At 41.9% G+C, this 19,310-nt stretch overlaps 2 protein-coding genes across 3 annotated transcripts; both read left to right on the top strand.

Moving 5' to 3' along the window:
- The first annotated feature begins 725 nt into the window (after positions 1-725).
- On the top strand, positions 726-6,190 carry rad1 (RAD1 homolog (S. pombe)). 2 transcript variants are annotated; one of them, XM_084324480.1, is made up of 6 exons: positions 726-1,154; positions 1,417-1,510; positions 2,177-2,334; positions 2,491-2,591; positions 3,714-3,812; positions 5,631-6,190. In XM_084324480.1, the coding sequence occupies exons 1-6, from the start codon at positions 960-962 to the stop codon at positions 5,806-5,808; spliced, it is 825 nt and encodes a 274-aa protein (XP_084180606.1). In that variant the 5' UTR covers positions 726-959; the 3' UTR covers positions 5,809-6,190. The 2 variants fall into 2 exon arrangements, with proteins under 2 accessions (XP_084180606.1, XP_084180605.1); XM_084324479.1 differs by having other exon boundaries at positions 1,402-1,510.
- A 244-nt stretch (positions 6,191-6,434) lies between these two features.
- Positions 6,435-14,598, top strand: bxdc2 (brix domain containing 2). The gene is made up of 10 exons (XM_084324742.1): positions 6,435-6,599; positions 7,789-7,900; positions 10,151-10,194; positions 10,314-10,384; positions 10,676-10,725; positions 10,830-10,903; positions 12,617-12,667; positions 12,784-12,885; positions 13,501-13,629; positions 13,918-14,598. Exons 1-10 carry the CDS (start codon positions 6,450-6,452, stop codon positions 14,158-14,160), a joined length of 1,026 nt encoding a protein of 341 aa, XP_084180868.1. The 5' UTR covers positions 6,435-6,449; the 3' UTR covers positions 14,161-14,598.
- Positions 14,599-19,310: the final 4,712 nt, after the last annotated feature.

Below are 19,310 nucleotides of genomic sequence, written 5' to 3'. Positions count from 1 at the left end.
TTGGTAGACTATTGCATTGGTCCATTCATTGAAGATGAACGCAATGCGACATCCTTTACTAGGCTCACCCACCAACAGTGCAGGTGCTGAACTGCTGATCCGAATGTATAGGTGAAAACCATATTATGCGTTTTCATCAATAAAAAAATGGCAAAAATAAATTCCGCTCGCGCGCTTACGCGCGCTCGCATTCACTGGGGGCCTACAAATACATTCTTTCATGGGGCCCAGAATCTGGAGCTACACCCCTGCTCCTCGCCACTGAGAGATCGAGCTGCGCAGATGAAAAGATGCGACTGCTGTTACCTCAAGTACTGGAGGGGACTTGTGCTATGTATGACTTAGTCCACATTGCAGCCGGCTTGTGGGAGGCAAGAAACAGCGTTCGTGACAGGGGAGGGTTGAATTGGATGATACGAAATTGGGATGGGAGAAAATATAGAAAAGTGGGAGAAAAAGTGGATAAAAAAGAAAAAAAATTGTGTGTATTGAGCTGTACTGTATTCTACCAATTCTGCAATCTGTTAATAAACTTTTCAATCAATCAATCAATGGTGATGGAGGAAGGAGAGTGGGAATCGAGGATGACTTTTAAAAACATATTTAAGGCAGCAGAAGATGGCGGTAATGCACCAATACTGGGCGCTAACCGCCGTAAAAGTCAAGAAGAAGAAGAAGAAAATAATAATACGGAAGCCGGGCTTTTCAATGGCGCGTTGCTTCAAAACAAACACTCCTTAACCAAAGTTTCAATCTTTTATTTACTAAGTGGGAGAACTGATAACTTCTCTGTATTGAAAATAGCCAGACATGGGTTGGATTAGCTCTCAAATACGTCAGGGTTGTAAGTAACTAACGTTACGTTATTGTGGAACAAGACGTAACGTTAGTTTGGTGTGGGCTAACATTTTTAGAGCTGATTATCAAGCTTTGTTTGTTTATGTTATACTAGTGCAGCAATGCCTCTGACCTCTCAGTCTCAAGCTGGAGATGACCAGTATATTCTTGTGGCCAGTTTGGACAATGCACGGCACCTCTCCAACATCTTGAAAGCCATCAGCTTCAAAGAACATGCCATCTTCAGTGCCACTCCCAATGGGCTGAAGGTCACTGTGGAAGATTCCAAGTGCCTGCAAGCCAATGCCTTCATCCAGGTGTGTATAGTGTCATAGCATTTTAGCACCAGGGCCATTCCTGCTCCACTCTCTCACACAATGGAAAGCATATCACCATGCTTGGTTCAAGGAGCTTAAAGGATGGTTGATTTCTTCTTGAATCGGCAACGCTTCCATAAAAAAACAATGCAATTCCGTAGACACATTCTATGCCTGACTTTAGAGAGTTTATGACACTACTATAATGGTTGCAACTAGCCTAAACAAACCTTGCCTTTCCTTCTAGGCTGAGATCTTCCAGGAGTTCACCATCAGAGACGACACAGTGGGCTTTCAGGTCAACCTGGCTGTTCTTCTTGACTGCCTCACTATATTTGGGGGAAGCACAGTGCCAGGTAGGTGAAGAGGGAGGCCTCCTCTGTTTGGAAGCAGCATCTCTTACTCTGCCCCCACAGACTCTGGACTAAGAACCCACCCCCACTGGCGCACACACACACACACACACACACACACACACACACACACACACACACACACACACACACACACACAAACACACACTGCCACTTTACTAACTCTCTGCCACTTTACTGCCATTATTTTATTTCACTGCCATTATTTATATGTACCACTGCTGCTAGAAGATTTGCACTAAATTCTCGTTGTTATTGTGTGTGTACATTGTGTCCTATATGTTACTTTATGTTTATAGTGTCCTATATCATGTTACTTTATGTTTATATTAGATATTTTTATATACACCGTGGGAAGGGGGGAACGCAATTTCATTTTTCTGTATTTCTTGTACATTATGGGAAATGACAATAAAGTTGACTTTGATAACATGTTACATTACTGACTCGCTTATCAATCATGCTAAGCACAAGTTCAAGTAGCATCTGTTGAATACTGTCACTCTTCCATAAATGTTATGCGTGATGAGTGTTATTCTGCACAACTACCGCCTTATTGCTGTATTTCAAATATGTTCACAGGTGAAGTGGTTTTGTTCATATTTAATATCTTCATTACACTTTTCTACCTGTACCACGTGTTGCCAGGAGTGACTACGGCCTTGCGGATGTGCTACGCAGGATACGGCTACCCTCTGACACTGTTCCTGGAGGAGGGCGGGGTGGTGACTGTGTGTAAGATCAACACACAGGAACCGGAGGAGCCCATCGACTTTGAGTTCTGCAGCACCAACGTCACCAACAAGGTGGGACTCCACAGTTTGACACCATCATCAAGACACGCAGTGCACCTTGCAAAGGCAAAATGCAGCTATTAGGCTATCATCATAAATAAGAGACTGAATCCTGTCTTGAGATGACATAGTGTAACGTATGTCTCCCCATCCTGGTTGTACATCAAGGTAATCCTACAGTCTGAGAGTCTGAAGGAAGCCTTCTCGGAGCTGGACATGACCAGCGAGGTGCTACAGATCACCATGTCTCCCAGCCAGCCGTACTTCAGGTGTGTGTTTTAGAAAATTCCCCCTTTAATTAAAGAGATTTTTTTTTCTTCTAGTTTTCACAGCCTTATCTACTGTATGTGAACTTGGTTTCAGTTTATTTGTTAGAGAGGGACAACGTACAGGAACGTTTTATAAAATAGAATGTAAATGTACCCAATTGTAGCCAAAAGGCTAGTTAACATCGGCAGTCCCCCTGCCAGAAATAATGGGCTAGTACCTAGTACAAAAAGATTAAAACACAAGTACAAACAGTACACATTAGCAATAACATACATAATTTTTTTTTTATTTCTTTATTACAGGAAAAAAATTATTGAACATCTCAAATGTAAATATTGTACATTTTCCATTTTTTTTCTTCTTCTTTTTTTCCCCTTTCATTCCCCCTTCCCCTCCCTCATTCCCACCCCATCCCTCCCACACCGAGGTTATTGACAAACGCATCTGCAAAACATAACATACATAATTTAACCCTTATATACACAGTTCAATCCCCACATAGTATACACATCAGTGTTCACATCTTTGGTTATCAACCAATTCCTAAGATTACATTTGAAGGCGTTGAATGAAATGGACTCTCTAATGTGGGATTTTATTCCACTCAGGCGCTGTTCTATAAGAGAATTGACAGTGTTACACAGGGAAATATTGGTATTACAAAAAACAGTGGCTTTGCACTCAAAAGGATGACTTGAACACAACTATGTTTTAAAAAAAGACATGATTACTTGAAAGGTAGAAACAATGGTACAGACGTTTCAACCCTTGGCCTTCATCAGTGTACCGAGTGTACTGCTGAGGTCAGTACACTAATGAAGGCCAAGGGCCAAAACGACCTTTGTTTGTACTCAAATAATCATTCAATGTTGTATACACTGTTACATTTCGGTCACCCTTTTTAAGTGCAACCCCACTTATTTTGCTATATGATAATATTTGGTGAAGTGAATCATTTTGTCTTGAGCAAAGTGAAGTGTCTCCCTTTTTTCAAATCTTGATATTCCTAACAGTATCAACCGCTTGCTCACATAATTATGATCTTAGATTATTATTATTATCTTGAGGCTACAGTTGATGTTTTTCTTTTGTCTAATTCTTGTCTTTGTTTTGCTCCTCAGATTGTCTACTTTTGGGAACGCTGGCAATGCCCACTATGACTACCCAAAGGACTCTGATATGATGGAGCTGTTCCAGTGCACTAAGTTACAGACCAACAGGTCAGCCTGCAGTCATCTATGTCGTACATAATGTGTGCTCGCTGGAAGTTATTCTATTAGGAATATAGAGAGAAAGAATGATCTGGGTGTATTTACTCTATAGATTGATATAAATTAAGATAAGATGTTCTTTTATTGATCCCCTTGGGGAAGTTCAGGGTTCATAGCCGCATGGGGCAGGGGAGGTACAGGCAGGGTAATATAAATAATAGAAGAAAAGGTGAGAACAAGATGTGGACAACAAGAAAATAAAGGTGAGGATCTGATCTACCGGACCGGTGAGACATATGTTACTCTATCAATAATAACAACACAATGACCGGTGAGACATATGTTACTCTATCAATAATAACAACACAATGACCGGTGAGACATATGTTACTCTATCAATAATAACAACACAATGACCGGTGAGACATATGTTACTCTATCAATAATAACAACACAATGACCGGTGAGACATATGTTACTCTATCAATAATAATAACACAATGACCGGTGAGACATATGTTACTCTATCAATAATAATAACACAATGACCGGTGAGACATATGTTACTCTATCAATAATAATAACACAATGACCGGTGAGACATATGTTACTCTATCAATAATAACAACACAATGACCGGTGAGACATATGTTACTCTATCAATAACAACACAATGACCGGTGAGGCATATGTTACTCTATCAATAATAATAACAATGCGCGTATGTATAGCCTGCCCCTGGTATAATATACATATTATAATCTGTAATAATATAGCTAACTAAGTCTACTCTAGTCTGTACAATGTGCAATACTCCATACCGAGTCTTGGTCTACCCTGGGCATACTCGGCCAGGCACCCAAGAGCCCACCATCCAACAAGATCATCAAGCAGTCCCAAAATGCAAGGTTATTGGGGTCCTAGAAAAGGTTTAGAGTTGTCTTGGTGCCTCCAAGAAAGGAAGCTTGTTCTAAGTATTTCTAAATTCTGGTCAGGAGGGAACCACTCCAAACGGGGAGTGGTTTCTCCACTGTGAAGTTTCAGAAGCCCAAGAATGCTTGACAAACACCTTCATTTATAGCCTTTATAGCCTCCGCATCAAACCAGTTTAGACCAGCTCGCAGGCTTCTCTAGCTCAAAACCACAGGCCTCTCTGTGCTGTGCATAGCTCATGTGCGAATTGCATTGAAATAGTTATATAAAAAATATTGCATTATAATTATAAGCAAAGCAAACTATCATAACCCATCTGGTCAATACATGAATGATCATGAGGCCATCGTTCATAAAACATCTTACTTGTCCTGTGTATAACCTTGATTAAAAACCATCACTTCCTGTTACTCTCTTGCTCCCTACTTGACCTTGGTCATTCAATTCAAACACAAAATTATAAGTACGGTAATATGCAAGCAAAGCAAAGATATGCAAGCAAGCAAAGATAATAATACCATAATAGATGAATATCGTATAAGTAATTAATAAATGAGTACATGTATTGTAAGAATTGATTATAAATGGGGAAAGGGGTTTATAATTGTTATTTAAGTGAGTGTGTGTGTGCATGAGAGTGTATGTGCACCCTTGTTGTGTGTGTGTGTGTTTACATACAGTTCTCTACTCTTGACAGTCCTCTTGTGAGAATCGGTACATAATATGGAGAGAAATTCTCCATAATTTCACATTTAAATTTGTTTGTTTTCGTTCTGTTTCTGTTTCACCCTTCCATTCTGGGGAGGCTTTCGGGTGCACTCAGCAATTTGCAGAAGTGAATGAATTGACCCGAGCCCAACCCTGGCTCTGTCCTTGTCTGTGGCCCGGGAACAGGTACAAGATGTCCCTGCTGAAGCCGTCCACCAAGGCCCTGGCCCTGTCCTGTAAGGTGTCCGTGAGAACGGACAGCCGGGGCTTCCTCTCTCTGCAGTACCTGGTCAGGAACGACGAAGGACAGATCTCCTTTGTGGAATACTACTGCTGTCCCGATGAGGAGGTGGGGGAGGAGTGAGGAGAAGATGCCACTAAATACAGGCCTTTGGTTTATTATGGATGAAAAAGCAGAGACATTTTCATTGATTTGGCCCAGTTTTTAGGGCTATGGTTGTTAAATGAGTTATTGTAAATAATGGTGCGGCAGTGGCTCAGAAGGTAGAGCAGTCGAAGTGTCGTTGAGCAAGACACTTAACCCCTAACTGCTCCCGATGAGCAGGTTGGCACCTTGCATGGTTGCCTCTGCCATCGGTGTGTGAATGTGAGGAACAAAAATTGTAAGGCGCTTTGAATAAAAGCGCTATATAAATGCACCATTTACCGTTTTAAATAGTTCATGATTATTATGCTATGTACATGTATGCTCGTTTTAAGCTTTTGTTAGTAAACGATGACTGTGACATCTTTCTGGTTCGTGACTTATTTATTGAACAACCCCCCCCCCTTTTCTATTGGCACACATACATTTTGTTTTAGGTCCATTGACTGACTGACATTTAAAAAATACTGGTTGTACAATTTGTAGCTCACTTGAGGTTTAACCTCTTTACACCTCCACTACACTAGGTGGCGACCGTGTTCAATATTTTCACAGCGCCCACGTGTGTTTTCGTACCGGGGTTCACGTTCTTCCTGTGACGACTTCCAGCAGAAAGCAACATGTCGCCGCTCAAGAGAAAACGTGGAGGAAGAGGTCCAGCTGGTAAAAACGCCAAGAAACAAAAATTGTCTGAAAATGGAAGTCAACCACCGACTGAAATGGAACAGGGGCAAAGTAATGAAATCCTCGTCCCTGCGCCAGTTTCATTGGTAAGTGCCCTGCAAGATACTGGACGGCTAGTTCATATTGCTACTTGCTAACTTAGCTTAGCTTAGCTGCAGATCATTCAATGTTGGTTACACACCCTGACAACAATCTACCTCGCGTTATATATTAGATTATATTGAAAGTTATTGTTATTATACAGCACAAGTACAGTACAACGAAAATAATGTTGGCATCTAACCTGACTTTAAGTTTATTTGGATACCCATAGCCACAGCAGTGCTATTCTTCCTGGGGTCTATAACACGTACAACACAGTTACAGAATTTATACACTGGCAACACACTCGTGTCATATAGACAATTAAAACAACAATAAATACTCCTAATCAAATTCATAATTAAATATAATACCTACTCCCAATCAATTCATAATACAATACAACAACAATACCTACTGATAATTAATTCATAATACAATACACAGCATAATAATATACTATTTAGCTTTTTACATACATTATCTATGTTCATATCAACCAATTATACAATATTTTAATAATATATGAGTGCAAATATAACCGTAAAGTGTGCAATAGTAATATGTAACAAGTGATTAAACTGGCTATAGAATATATAAATGAGTGCTACTGTGATAGTGTTAATCAAATGTGTGTACGGAGTTGTAGTATTACAATATGTACAGTGGTACACTACAGATATAAAGGTAAATTTGGTAGTAAGTCATACTGGCCAGCAGTGTAACTAGTAATAGAAATAGTATCTAGATGTGTAAAAATAATATATTTCCACACAGTCTATTTGGTATGCACACAGATATATATACGGTAAGAATAAATGTATATATATAATGTGTGTGTGTATATATATATATATACAGTATCTATCTACAGCATTATTGTACATGCTATCATACAGCATTATATGGGTTATGCAGGTGTATATATTGATCGACTAATATAGTCTGAGGTAGGTAGTTGTGATTATTATTATTACAGTATAGGGCAGTTGTAGACAGTGAAAGCAGTAGGTAGGTATACATTGAGTCTAGGCAACAGAGTTATGCCTAACACAGCCTAGGGTGTAGGCAATGGAGTTCAGTCTTGAACATAATGATGTCTAGCAGGAGAAGTTAACCACAAACCGTTATAACCGGTAACTTGTGGAGTCCCTGAACTGTTTGTATTCAGACAAACCTGTCTTTGTACATTAGGGGAAATGGAAGAACAAGGAGAGGGTCCTCATCTTCTCCTCCAGAGGTGTCAACTTCAGAACAAGACACTTGATGCAAGACCTGAGAACTATCATGCCTCATGCTAAAGCAGGTTAGTATCACAACGTCCTCATTCACCCCAAGGAAACTATAAAGGAAGGAAGGCTCAGGCTCATCATGTCGCCATGTAGCGCGTGATGAACCCACATTGGTGCCAAGTGTGGAATGGAAACATTCGGTTTGCCCAACATTGAGGTGAATGGGATCAGCCGTCTCCTCATTTATGACATTTACCCTCTTAAACCAGAGCCCTATTTTCAGGAAATCCGCCAAAAAATTAATACCTAACCTAAGTAAATGGAAGATTGCTCCACTTCTACATCTGCATCTATGGATCTCAGGGAATGTATTCCCAGTGTCAGAAATATTGTGTCTGTGTTACTAGTAGTAGGCTTGAGTAAATTGTAATGAACCAAAGGACTATCAAAAATATTTGTCTTTTTTTCATATTTGATGGTGAATAACACCATGCTAAAATTGACCAGACATGAAAAATTGCCACTGAGCTCATTCAGCACCTTCTTGAGATCACATGTACAAAGATTCTAAGCAAATTAATAAAGGACAGATGATCAAACAGAAGGTTTTTGTATACAGTATGAATTCTGCCATCAGGACACATGCTATTTGAAATATGATTATAGAATATCAGGCCTATAAATTACCTTATTATGGCCTAGTGACTCGAGTCGCACATGGATTTAGTATCACCAGGTGTGCAGCAAAAAAACGTGAATTAAATCTACTTTATGTACAGTTACTTTTTTTATAATGTACATTTCTCCGCCATTTTTCATCAGATTGCAATGCCGTCTTTTGCTAGACGTTCACAGAAAGGTAGAGAAACGAACTGCGTTCTAATTTATGGCAAGGTTTGTTCCACCTGTGAGATATGATCCCGAAAATAAAGAGGACAAAAATAACTGAAAAAATAAGTCTGATGATTGACAGGGGCTGGTGTTTTTTGAAATTCAAAGCCCATCGAAAGTCCTGGGTCTCTTCTCTCGAAAGACTACAATCAAGTTAGGTTGAGATTTCTACAAACTAATATTTCACTAAAACACTTAAAAATCATTGGTAAACAAACGTAGTGCTGAAAATATACACGTTGACTGCTGTTTCGGCAGGGTTAGAGTCTTTACTCTTGCCTACATTTGAAAAAAAACTCAACATTAATTCATACATTCTGTAGAATACCATAGGCCAGAAAACAAATGCTGCCATATGGCTGCAACTCAAGGTAAAGACTTCAAAATGACTGTTGGCTTTGTCATTACAATTCTTTTTTTTATCCACTTTTTCTCCCATTTTCTATATTTTCTCCCATCCCAATTTCGTATCATCCAATTCAACCCTCCCCTGTCACGGACGCTGTTTCTTGCCTCCCACAAGCCGGCTGCAATGTGGACTAAGTCATACATAGCACAAGTCCCCTCCGGTACTTGAGGTAACAGCAGTCGCATCTTTTCACCTGCGCAGCTCGATCTCTCAGTGGCGAGGAGTAACGCGTGGGAGGCTCACGCTGCCCCCGACACTTCCTGATTCTACTGCGCAGGCGCACCAACCGACCTGTAGGAGTCGCTGTCCACAACGCCCGATCCCCACCCATCAGTTTCCCACCCCCTAATACGGCCAATGTGTATTAGTACGGACGACCAGCTAAACTGAAAGCAAATGTGGAGCGCTGGGCTCGAACTGACGAGCCCAGCGTCTCCAGCATTTTGTGGCGAGCGCCTTGCCCACTACGCCACGTGATTATTTGTCATTACAATTACAATTACAATTACAATTCATTACAATTCTTAAAGTTGCTATATTCACTCGATCACTTGTAAGGGGCAACGTTTATTAATCCCAGCACTGTTTTTACTCAAACGGAGCTACGGAATCTGTGAATCTGTGTGGCTGCATTTGCAAGTGACCTGCCATGCCAAAATAAGGGTTTCTCTAATTGAAGTTACCTGCCATGTTACTTATTTTAGAAGGGCAGGTCACCTGCAAATACAGTCACGTTACAGATTGCATAACTCCGTTTGAGGGAAAAGCCATATGCCGATTATAAACATTGCAAATGATCGAGTGAATATTGCAACTTTGTGCCATCGGTGCAGCCAAGGTATTAATATAATGATGAAACAGAGTCATTTTGAAGTCTGTACACGTATAGTGAGCATTTGTTTTCTGGCCTAATGGTATTTTCAATCTCATACTAGGAGGCTGATCGTTGTATAGGTTGGGTCCACCAGCTGTTTCAGCTGCTGCATTCTTTGCTTGATGTAATTCACAATGTTTTGTCTTTCAGACACAAAAATGGACAGAAAGGACAAGCTATTTGTTGTAAATGAGGTGAGTCTGCTTGATGATGTCAGAAATACTATGGTTGATGATGTTGTAGCCTAGTCCATGACATTTCTGTGTTGGTGTTTTGCTCAGATCTTTACTAGGATTTAAAATATTTTGTACAGGTGTGTGAAATGAAGAACTGCAATAAATGCCTCTTTTTTGAAGCAAAGAAGAAGCAGGATCTGTACATGTGGTGAGTACTTGATATTTCTGACCAATCAATGTCTTAACTGCTAGCAGAACAATACCACTTAGCCACCAGAGGTGAACCCTTCCTGCAAAGTCACTTTGGATGAAAGTGTCAGCTAAATTACTTAACCCTTTCACTGCCGCACTACCAAACGGTTAACCCTTTCACTGTGACAATACACAGAAGGTTAACCCTTTCACTGCCACACTACAGAAGGATAACCCTTTACTATCACACTACCGACAGTGTGTGTGTGTGTGTCTGTGACCTGACTTCAGTGTTTTTGTCCTACAGGATTGCAAACAGCCCTCATGGACCTTCGGCCAAGTTTCTGGTCCAGAATAGTAAGTTGATTCCTCGTCTCATCCAGTCTAGAGCGGCAGCAGTGATCAAGAAGTGAAATAATGAACACATGAAAAGGTCTGATCACCTCCTCTCTGCCCTACAGTCCACACGCTGGCTGAACTCAAGATGACGGGGAACTGTCTGAAAGGGTCCCGTCCTCTGCTGTCTTTCGATCCAGTGAGTAGTGTCCAGACCAGGAGCCTGGCGTAGTGATGCTGTAGAAAGTCTGTGAATATGTTTACATCATTGTGTGTGTGTGGTAGAATGGACATGTCCAGGCTGCCTGAATACTTTCGACAACAAATGTTTGTTTCCGCGTCTCTGATTGGCCCGCGTGTTTCTGGTCATGTGACATGTGCGCCAATTGTGGGGCCGCAAGTTTCTACACTGGTTAAGCTTAGGCGCTCTTTCGAAGTTGGTTAAGGTTAGAGTTTGTCTTAGAGCATGGCGATAGAACGCCTGCCCTTCTTTCGACGGTTAAGCTTAGGCACTCTTTTGAAGTTGGTTAAGGTTAGAGTTTGTCTTAGAGCATGGCGATAGAATGCCAGGTAGTTTGCAGGCTGTTAGACCCGGAAATAGGCGCAGAACTTGCTGTGCCACGATTGGCGCACATGTCACATGACCTGGCCAATCAGAGCGCAAAACTCGAACGCGGAAACAAACATTTGTTGTTGAAAGTATTCACGCGTCAGGCTAGGGTGTGTGTCTGCTTTACTGGGTGCTCTGATATATATTTAATCTGGAGGGTGGCATTTGTTGTCGATGGATTAATCAAGGCGAAATTGAATAGTCATATTCTATGCACATAATATGCCAGTTAAGGTATAGCCCCTTTCGTGACTGTGATGCACCGAGTGAATCCACAGTCACTCTCAGGTGTACCGCGACCAGTTTAAAAAAGAACTACCAAGCGTGATCGGGGGGCTGGGGGTGGGTCAAAAATATATCATATATGAATTTCAAAGATACCCAGCGTACAATATGGGTTTAACACAGTGGGGTCTGGAAGCTCTGAGTTGCTAATAAACAGTTTAAATCATTGTTACAAAACGAGTGGTACTTACAGAGCGAGCCGTCTATTTCCGCCATTGGTGTCACCGCGCATGCGCACCAGGCATTTGGCTGTGTTAAACCCATATTGTACGCTGGGTATCTTTGAAATTCATATATGATATATTTTTGACCCACCCCCAGCCCCCCGATCACGCTTGGTAGTTCTTTTTTAAACTAGTTAGGGTACCTTGTGTATTCATGCCAGTTAGGGTACCTTGTGTATACTGTTTACTTTTACTCTAACTCATGGTATATATTCAGATTTTATTGTAACGTATAATATAATAGAGGCGACAGTGGCTCGGGAGGTAGAGCAGTCGTCTGGTAATCCGAAGGTTCCCGGTTCGATTCCCGGTCCTCCCGGGCAGTGTGTCAAAGTGTCTTTGAGCAAGACACTTAACCCCTAATTGCTCCTGATGAGCAGGTTGGCACCTTGCATGGTTGCCTCCGCCATCGGTGTGTGAGTGAATGGGTCAAATGTGAGGAACAAATTGTAAAGCGCTTTGGATAAAAGCACTATATAAATGCAGCCATTTACCATTTATAACCGATACGGCATACAGACCCTCATCTACACCTTTGTCTACACTGTTTATTTTTCTCATATTTTTATATTCAGATCTAACTGCATTGCCTACATTTATGTCTTTCTACTATCACCCTGCCCATACCTGTACCTCCCCTTCCAAATGCTGCTATGATTCCCGTATTTCCCAAAGGGGATCAATAAAGGAATATCTTCTCTTATCTTATTCCACTCCAAGAGCAGGAATTGTATTTTTTTTTTGTAAGTAAATCGATGTGTAAGTTGGATGTATCTTTCTTTTCTCCCATCAGAAATTTGACACGGAGCCCCACTATGCTTTATTAAAGGAGCTGTTCACCCAGGTCAGTTTTTACTATGAGATGTTAAGTTAAAGTATTAGGCCGCTGGTGTTCTATCGTCCACAGAGAAATGACAGCACTGCTCACAGTGGCACTGATTCTGTATTCCCCTCCTGTAGACATTTGCCACTCCACACTACCACCCCAGGAGTCAGCCCTTTGTCGACCACGTCTTCACGTTCGCCATCGTAGACAACAGGATATGGTTCAGAAACTACCAGGTGAGGTTGTGTTTAAATGTGGCACGGCTAGAGGCGGCTAGGTGGTGTAGTGGTCTAAGGCACTCGCCACCAGTGTGGAGACGCTAGGATTCGCGTGTTCGAATCCAGCTCTCCACATTGTTTTTCAGTTTGGCTGGTCGTCCGCAGTAATACACATTGGCCGTATTACGGGGAGGGAAAAACTGAAGGGTGGGGATCGAACGTTGTGAACAAGCGACTCCTACAAGTCGGTTGGTGCGCCTGCGCAGTAGAATCAGGAAGTGTCGGGGGCAGCGTGAGCCTCCCACGCGTTACTCCTCGACACTGAGAGGTCGAGCTGCGCAGGTGAAAAGATGCGACTGCTGTTACCTCAAGTACCGGAGGGGACTTGTGCTATGTATGACTTAGTCCTCACTGCAGCCGGCTTGTGGGAGGCAAGAAACAGCGTTCGTGACAGGGGAGGGTTGAATTGGATGATACGAAATTGGGATGGGAGAAAATATAGAAAATGGGAGAAAAAGTGGATCAAAAAAAAAATGTGGCACGGCTGATCATTTTTACATGCATTATTTTGAAATGTAAAGTTTGCCCTGTGTAGAGTAAACATAAATGTGATGTTTTGCTCATTCCTCCCAGATTATGGAGGAAGACGCGGCTCTGGTGGAGATCGGACCTCGCTTCGTTCTCAACCTCATCAAGGTGTTCCAGGGGAGCTTCGGAGGCCCCACTCTATACGAAAACCCATACTTTGAATCTCCTAACATGGTAAAATCATATAGGAAACGATATCAACATCTGATGATAGTTCATCAATCATTTATGTTCCATTAAGCAGAAATGATCATTCCTTAAGCTAAGGCTTGGTAGCATGCACATAATTAAACTAAGCCTTGTATGTGGTTACTCTGTTTAGCCTTGAATTGCCTGCTGGCTTAAAATGCCACAATATTAGCAAACGGGCCAAGTATTGAGAACACCTCTTGAACTACTAGCTTGTGGGTCCCTCCCCGATTGGCTCCCTACTCACATCTATCTGGTTGCTCCCCCCCGCAGCACCGGCGACAGATCCGATTGGCCACTGCAGCCAGAATGCGTGAGAAGCAGATGGTGAAGGAGCTGCAGCAGTTGAAGAGGTTGGAGGCCAAGGAGGTGATGGTCGACGACGTGACGGACGACGTCTTCCTCACGCTGGCCAAGGAGAGGCCCATCCTCATCCAGACGGAGGCTCCCCCACTAAAACCAGTGAAGAAGAAGAAGCACAAAAAATTCCCACGGCAGCGGAGGCAGACACGTTAGGGACCTAGCGGACCAAATGGATGAAGTTCAACAATGAACTTGCTTTGATGAGGTCATGATACAATGGCGTTTTTGAGAAAATGCAGTGCTGATCGCAACAAGGATGGAGTTAGCAGTCGATGTGTCTGTGTCCTAGCCTTTCCTTTGCTTGTACTCTGAGCAGGGTGAACACGTGTACATTGTGTTTTAAAATTCTGTTGCCATGTTGCATGGTTACAATATGTATTTTGCTGAAAGCTCTGGGCAGGGCTGTCTGTTTAAGTTGACCGTGAAGGCTCCATCCTGTAGATGATGCCTCAGAATGCATTTAAACTGTGTACGTTTATGTACATTATTTTTGATGGAGATTTTCCAGCTGTGTAAAAGCTGCTGTAAATAACTTTTCAAATGTATCCAACACCTTTTTTGGATTTGTATAATTAAACTTTTCAAACTTGACTTGTTGGGACAGTAAAGAGGGGTGTTTGTGTATAGCATAGAAGATTTTATTAGATCCAAATGTATTGTCTATATACAGCACAAGTACAGTACAATGAAAATTTATTTTTATTTAACAGAAGTTTGGCATCCAACCGGAGTACTAATGTAACAGTAAAGTGCAATAGTAATATATAATGTACATGTGATTAAACTGGGTATAAAATATATAAATTAATACTACTGAGTAATAGTGCTAGTAAGATGTAGGTATAGAGTTGTAGTATTAATATGTACAGTAAGTCATACTGGCCAGCAGCATAACTAGTAAGAGTAGGTAAGGCATATGCATAGATATAGTATCTACAGATGTAAAAAAAGATTATATGCAGGTGCAGCTCAATAAATTAGAATATCGTGGAAAAGTTCATTTATTTCAGTATTTCAATTCAAAAAGCGAAACTCGTAGATTATAGATTCATTACACACAAAGTGAAATATTTCAAGCCTTTATTTTTTATGGTTTACAGCTGATGAGAACCCCAAATTCAGTATCGGAACATTTGAATATTTGTGTGTAATGAATCTATAATATGAGTTTCACTTTTTGAATTGAATTACTGAAATAAATGGACTTTTCCACGATATTCAAATTTTGAGCTGCACCTGTATATATATGGTAAGAATAAATTATATATATATTGTACATGCTATTATACAGACTGTTATATGCAGGTGTATAAGGTATATAGAAGGATTATATGCACATATATTCAGACATGGATAATATATGGTATATACAGCACTATTGTACATGCTATCATATGAGTTATATGGGTAGGTAGTTGTGATTATTACATTTAAAATTAGAATGACTAAAACTAACCCAAAGAGCTAGACTACTCCCTCTGCCTAACCCGGCCTAAGCCATTTACTGTACGGTGTACCTCAGACCTTTTACAATTGTACTAGAAATTGGACATCACTGAAACTGCCCCCACTATCTTTTAACTTTCACTAGTGACTGGAGGGTGATTTATATGTACTTTGTATTGTACTCTTGAAAATCCCATTCAAATATATTGAGGGGCATTGGTCACTGCGTTAAAAGGAAATACAAAAATAATACCGTGATTTAATACAAGAGTAATCCCAAAGTAAAGTCTTAATCAGAAGATATATCTATTAGATGTTCATAAGAATGTATCGGGTGCCAATGATTGTGAGGTTGGATTTCTCATATTTTAAGTAGATCAAACTGATTACATGTAGCCATAGAATTTTGCTTGGTTTTGATAGTCTATCAGAGAGCTGGATGCAATCCTACCTGGAGGGGAGAGAACAGATGGTGGAGGTAAACGTTACCCCCCCCCTCCCAGTGAGCTGTGGTGTTCCACAAGGAAGCATACTAGGACTGCTACTGTTCCTAATTTATGCAAATGACATGTCGTCAGCTTGTGACTGCAACTTGTTCCTGTTCGTGGACGACAGCCCTGCTGGTCTCTGACAAGAACAAGTTACAGGTTGAAAAAAACCTCAGCTCGGAACTAGGCAAAATCTGCATATGGCTCACTGATAAACTATCATTACACCTGGGCAAAACAGTCCATTCTCTTCGGTTCAAATAACAAACTCGGCAAGACCGACGGCTTCTCAGTTACAGTGGGTGACAATATTGTCACAAGGAAAGATGAAATTACATACCTAGGTTCCATCCTAGAGGCAAATCTTTCCTGTGACAAAATGGCATCCAATCTTTCCTGTGACAAAATGGCATCCAATCTGTAATAAAAAAAAGTCAACCAACGAACTCGATTCTTGTACCGGATCTCCTCTCTGGTAAACAAGAATACCCTGAAGACTCTAGCAGGAGCACTCATTCAAGGGTACTACGACTATGCTTGCACCTCATGGTACCAAAGCACCTCAAAGGCACTAAAAAACAAATTACAAACATCTCAAAACAAGCTAGTCAGACTACTGCTTGACCTGACTCCTAGAACCCACCTCACCCCTGCCCACTTTGACAACCTGGGATGGCTTAGAGTAGACGACAGAGTACAGCAACTTGCAATGGGCCTGGTCTACAAGATACACTACGCGACCAAGGTACCCATGTACATGTCAAAATACTTCCCAAAGGTCAGTGAATACCACGATCACAACACCAGAGGGAGCTCCACAAATCATGTAAAACCCAGATTCGGCTCAAACAATCTTTTAATTTTGTGTTGAAAAGGTTTGAGAACCCTTGCTCTAAGTAAGTCTAACACAACATAATGGCCAAAAGGAACAAGGCAATTCATGATGAATTGAAAATGGAGGACCCTGATGTAAACAAGACGAACGTGTTTCTCTGGTCTGCATCCCCTTAACAATTGTGTGTATTGAGCTGTACTGTACTTTACCCATTCTGCAATCTGTTAAATAAAGTTTTCATTCATCCATTCATTCAAACCACCCACCTATGGTCTCCTTGGTGCTGCAGGGGCCGGTCTGGCTGCACGGGGCCGGGGGACACAGGAGGCTGGGTGTCCTGGCTGCACGGGGCCGGGAGCTGCTTCTGACTCTCTTCTATTATCCTCTGAGCCTCAGCCAGCCGTGAGAATGTGGCCCCCACCCTCATCAGCATAACGTTACCTTTTACCTGTAGGCTGTAATAACTCCACTGTATGACAAGGAGCACATTATGAGCAATAGGCCTACTGTGCGAAAAGAGACAGGAATATCCGTCTTGAGATTATGGTTAACGTTGTTCTGTCATTGTATGAATAAAATTAAATCAGCTGGCGAAGTAGCCATGTAGGACAGGCCTAAAGAGCTCAGTCTGCAATCACACACACGCACACAAAAAGCTGCTAAAGTTAGTTGCTAAATTATTATGCTTTTAAATGCTAAATGATCTGGTCTCCTGAAACGGTTTCCAGTTCAACTCTATTCAATTGTGTTGTAGCAGTAGCAGCACAAATATTAAACTTGCCTTTCGTAGAAAATGTCTAAATATAATCTAAATCGCGTTGACGATGTTATCTTGGTGGTTGTTAGTGTAGCTTGTAACTTTTTACAAGTTCTCCGTTTAACCACCATGTTGGTCAAGTATCTAAATATCTGATAAAATATAGTTTAATCTAATCCTAGGTTTGGGGATTTCAATTTGTGAGAATAATACAATTATAATAATACAAAATTCTAAAAAGGTCTAAGTAAGACGGCCGGTGTAGAGTGGTCCACCACATTCCTCCCTGCGTCGAATCTGGCCACGACAGTATCTGGGACAAGCTCAGTTACCAACCAGCCAAGGTCAGGGGGACATTAATAATGTAAAATAAATACATTTTATTTTAGAATTCTTCAAATTATATTTTTAAAATTTGTACTATGCCGTTTCGGAGGACATTGACTGTGATCCTTAGTTATTATATCTTTCTTTTAATTTTATTCATATATAAATTAAAACAAAATATTATTTAGGCATTGTGAACCAAATCTAAGCCTAGAATATATTTAACAAAATAGCAGGCCCTGCCTTTGTAAATGAAATAGTAACTTTTCAGTTCAAACTGAGGATCCAATTTTCCTCTGAGAACAGTTGGTTTATTCAGTTATGAAAACATACCTTCTCTGACTCACTAAACTATAGTGCACCTTTATTAGCCAATCAATAAGACAGATGTATGACGATTTGATAAGAAAACATTCTACTCAGTAAAAGTGAGACATATTGCTTGTTTTGACAATACATTTTATTACAGGGAGCGGAAGAATGAACAATTTCACACATATTCAAGTAAACTTTCAGCAAACAATATAAATGTGTTCCTTCTGGCATCATCAGGTCCAGAAGACATTTTGGACACATTTTCTGACGATTTTATAAACCAGTTGTGGGCATTTTGAGGAAATTATATATATGTAACGGTTGTGACAACGTCACCTCAAACTTCGAGGCTTCAGAAACTGGCTGAGCGCTGACATTTGGGTTTTCAGGTGGAGGTCACGGGGTCCTCAGTGGGGGGGGGGGGTCCTGAGAGGAGGCCGGGGGGGGGGCGCCTCCTCGCTGAACACGACTCGCCGGAGGACCCCCGAGTAGAAGGGTCCGTAGACCTGCTTGTTGTGGTTGACCAGGCCGGTGAAGACGGTGGAGGACCCCCGAGTAGAAGGGTCCGTAGACCTGCTTGTTGTGGTTGACCAGGCCGGTGAAGACCCCCGAGTAGAAGGGTCCGTAGACCCGCTTGTTGTGGTTGACCAGGCCGGTGAAGACGGTGGAGGACCCCCGAGTAGAAGGGTCCGTAGACCCGCTTGTTGTGGTTGACCAGGCCGGTGAGGACGGTGGAGGACCCCCGAGTAGAAGGGTCCGTAGACCTGCTTGTTGTGGTTGACCAGGCCGGTGAAGACGGTGGAGGACCCCCGAGTAGAAGGGTCCGTAGACCCGCTTGTTGTGGTTGACCAGGCCGGTGAGGACCCCCGAGTAGAAGGGTCCGTAGACCCGCTTGTTGTGGTTGACCAGGCCGGTGAGGACCCCCGAGTAGAAGGGTCCGTAGACCCGCTTGTTGTGGTTGACCAGGCCGGTGAAGACCCCCGAGTAGAAGGGTCCGTAGACCCGCTTGTTGTGGTTGACCAGGCCGGTGAAGACGGTGGCCAGAGCGGTCAGCTCGGGCTTGATGGCGCTCAGGCCGGCGGGGACCTGGGGAAGGACGGTCAGGTGGTTCTGTGCGGAGAGGAGGGCCATGAAG

Source organism: Notolepis coatsorum (assembly GCF_963971535.1).
Source record: "Notolepis coatsorum genome assembly, chromosome: 11".
NCBI lineage: Eukaryota > Metazoa > Chordata > Actinopteri > Aulopiformes > Paralepididae > Notolepis > Notolepis coatsorum.
The sequence above is the reverse complement of the archived record's forward strand: the minus strand, read 5'-3'. Positions and strand labels throughout refer to the sequence as shown.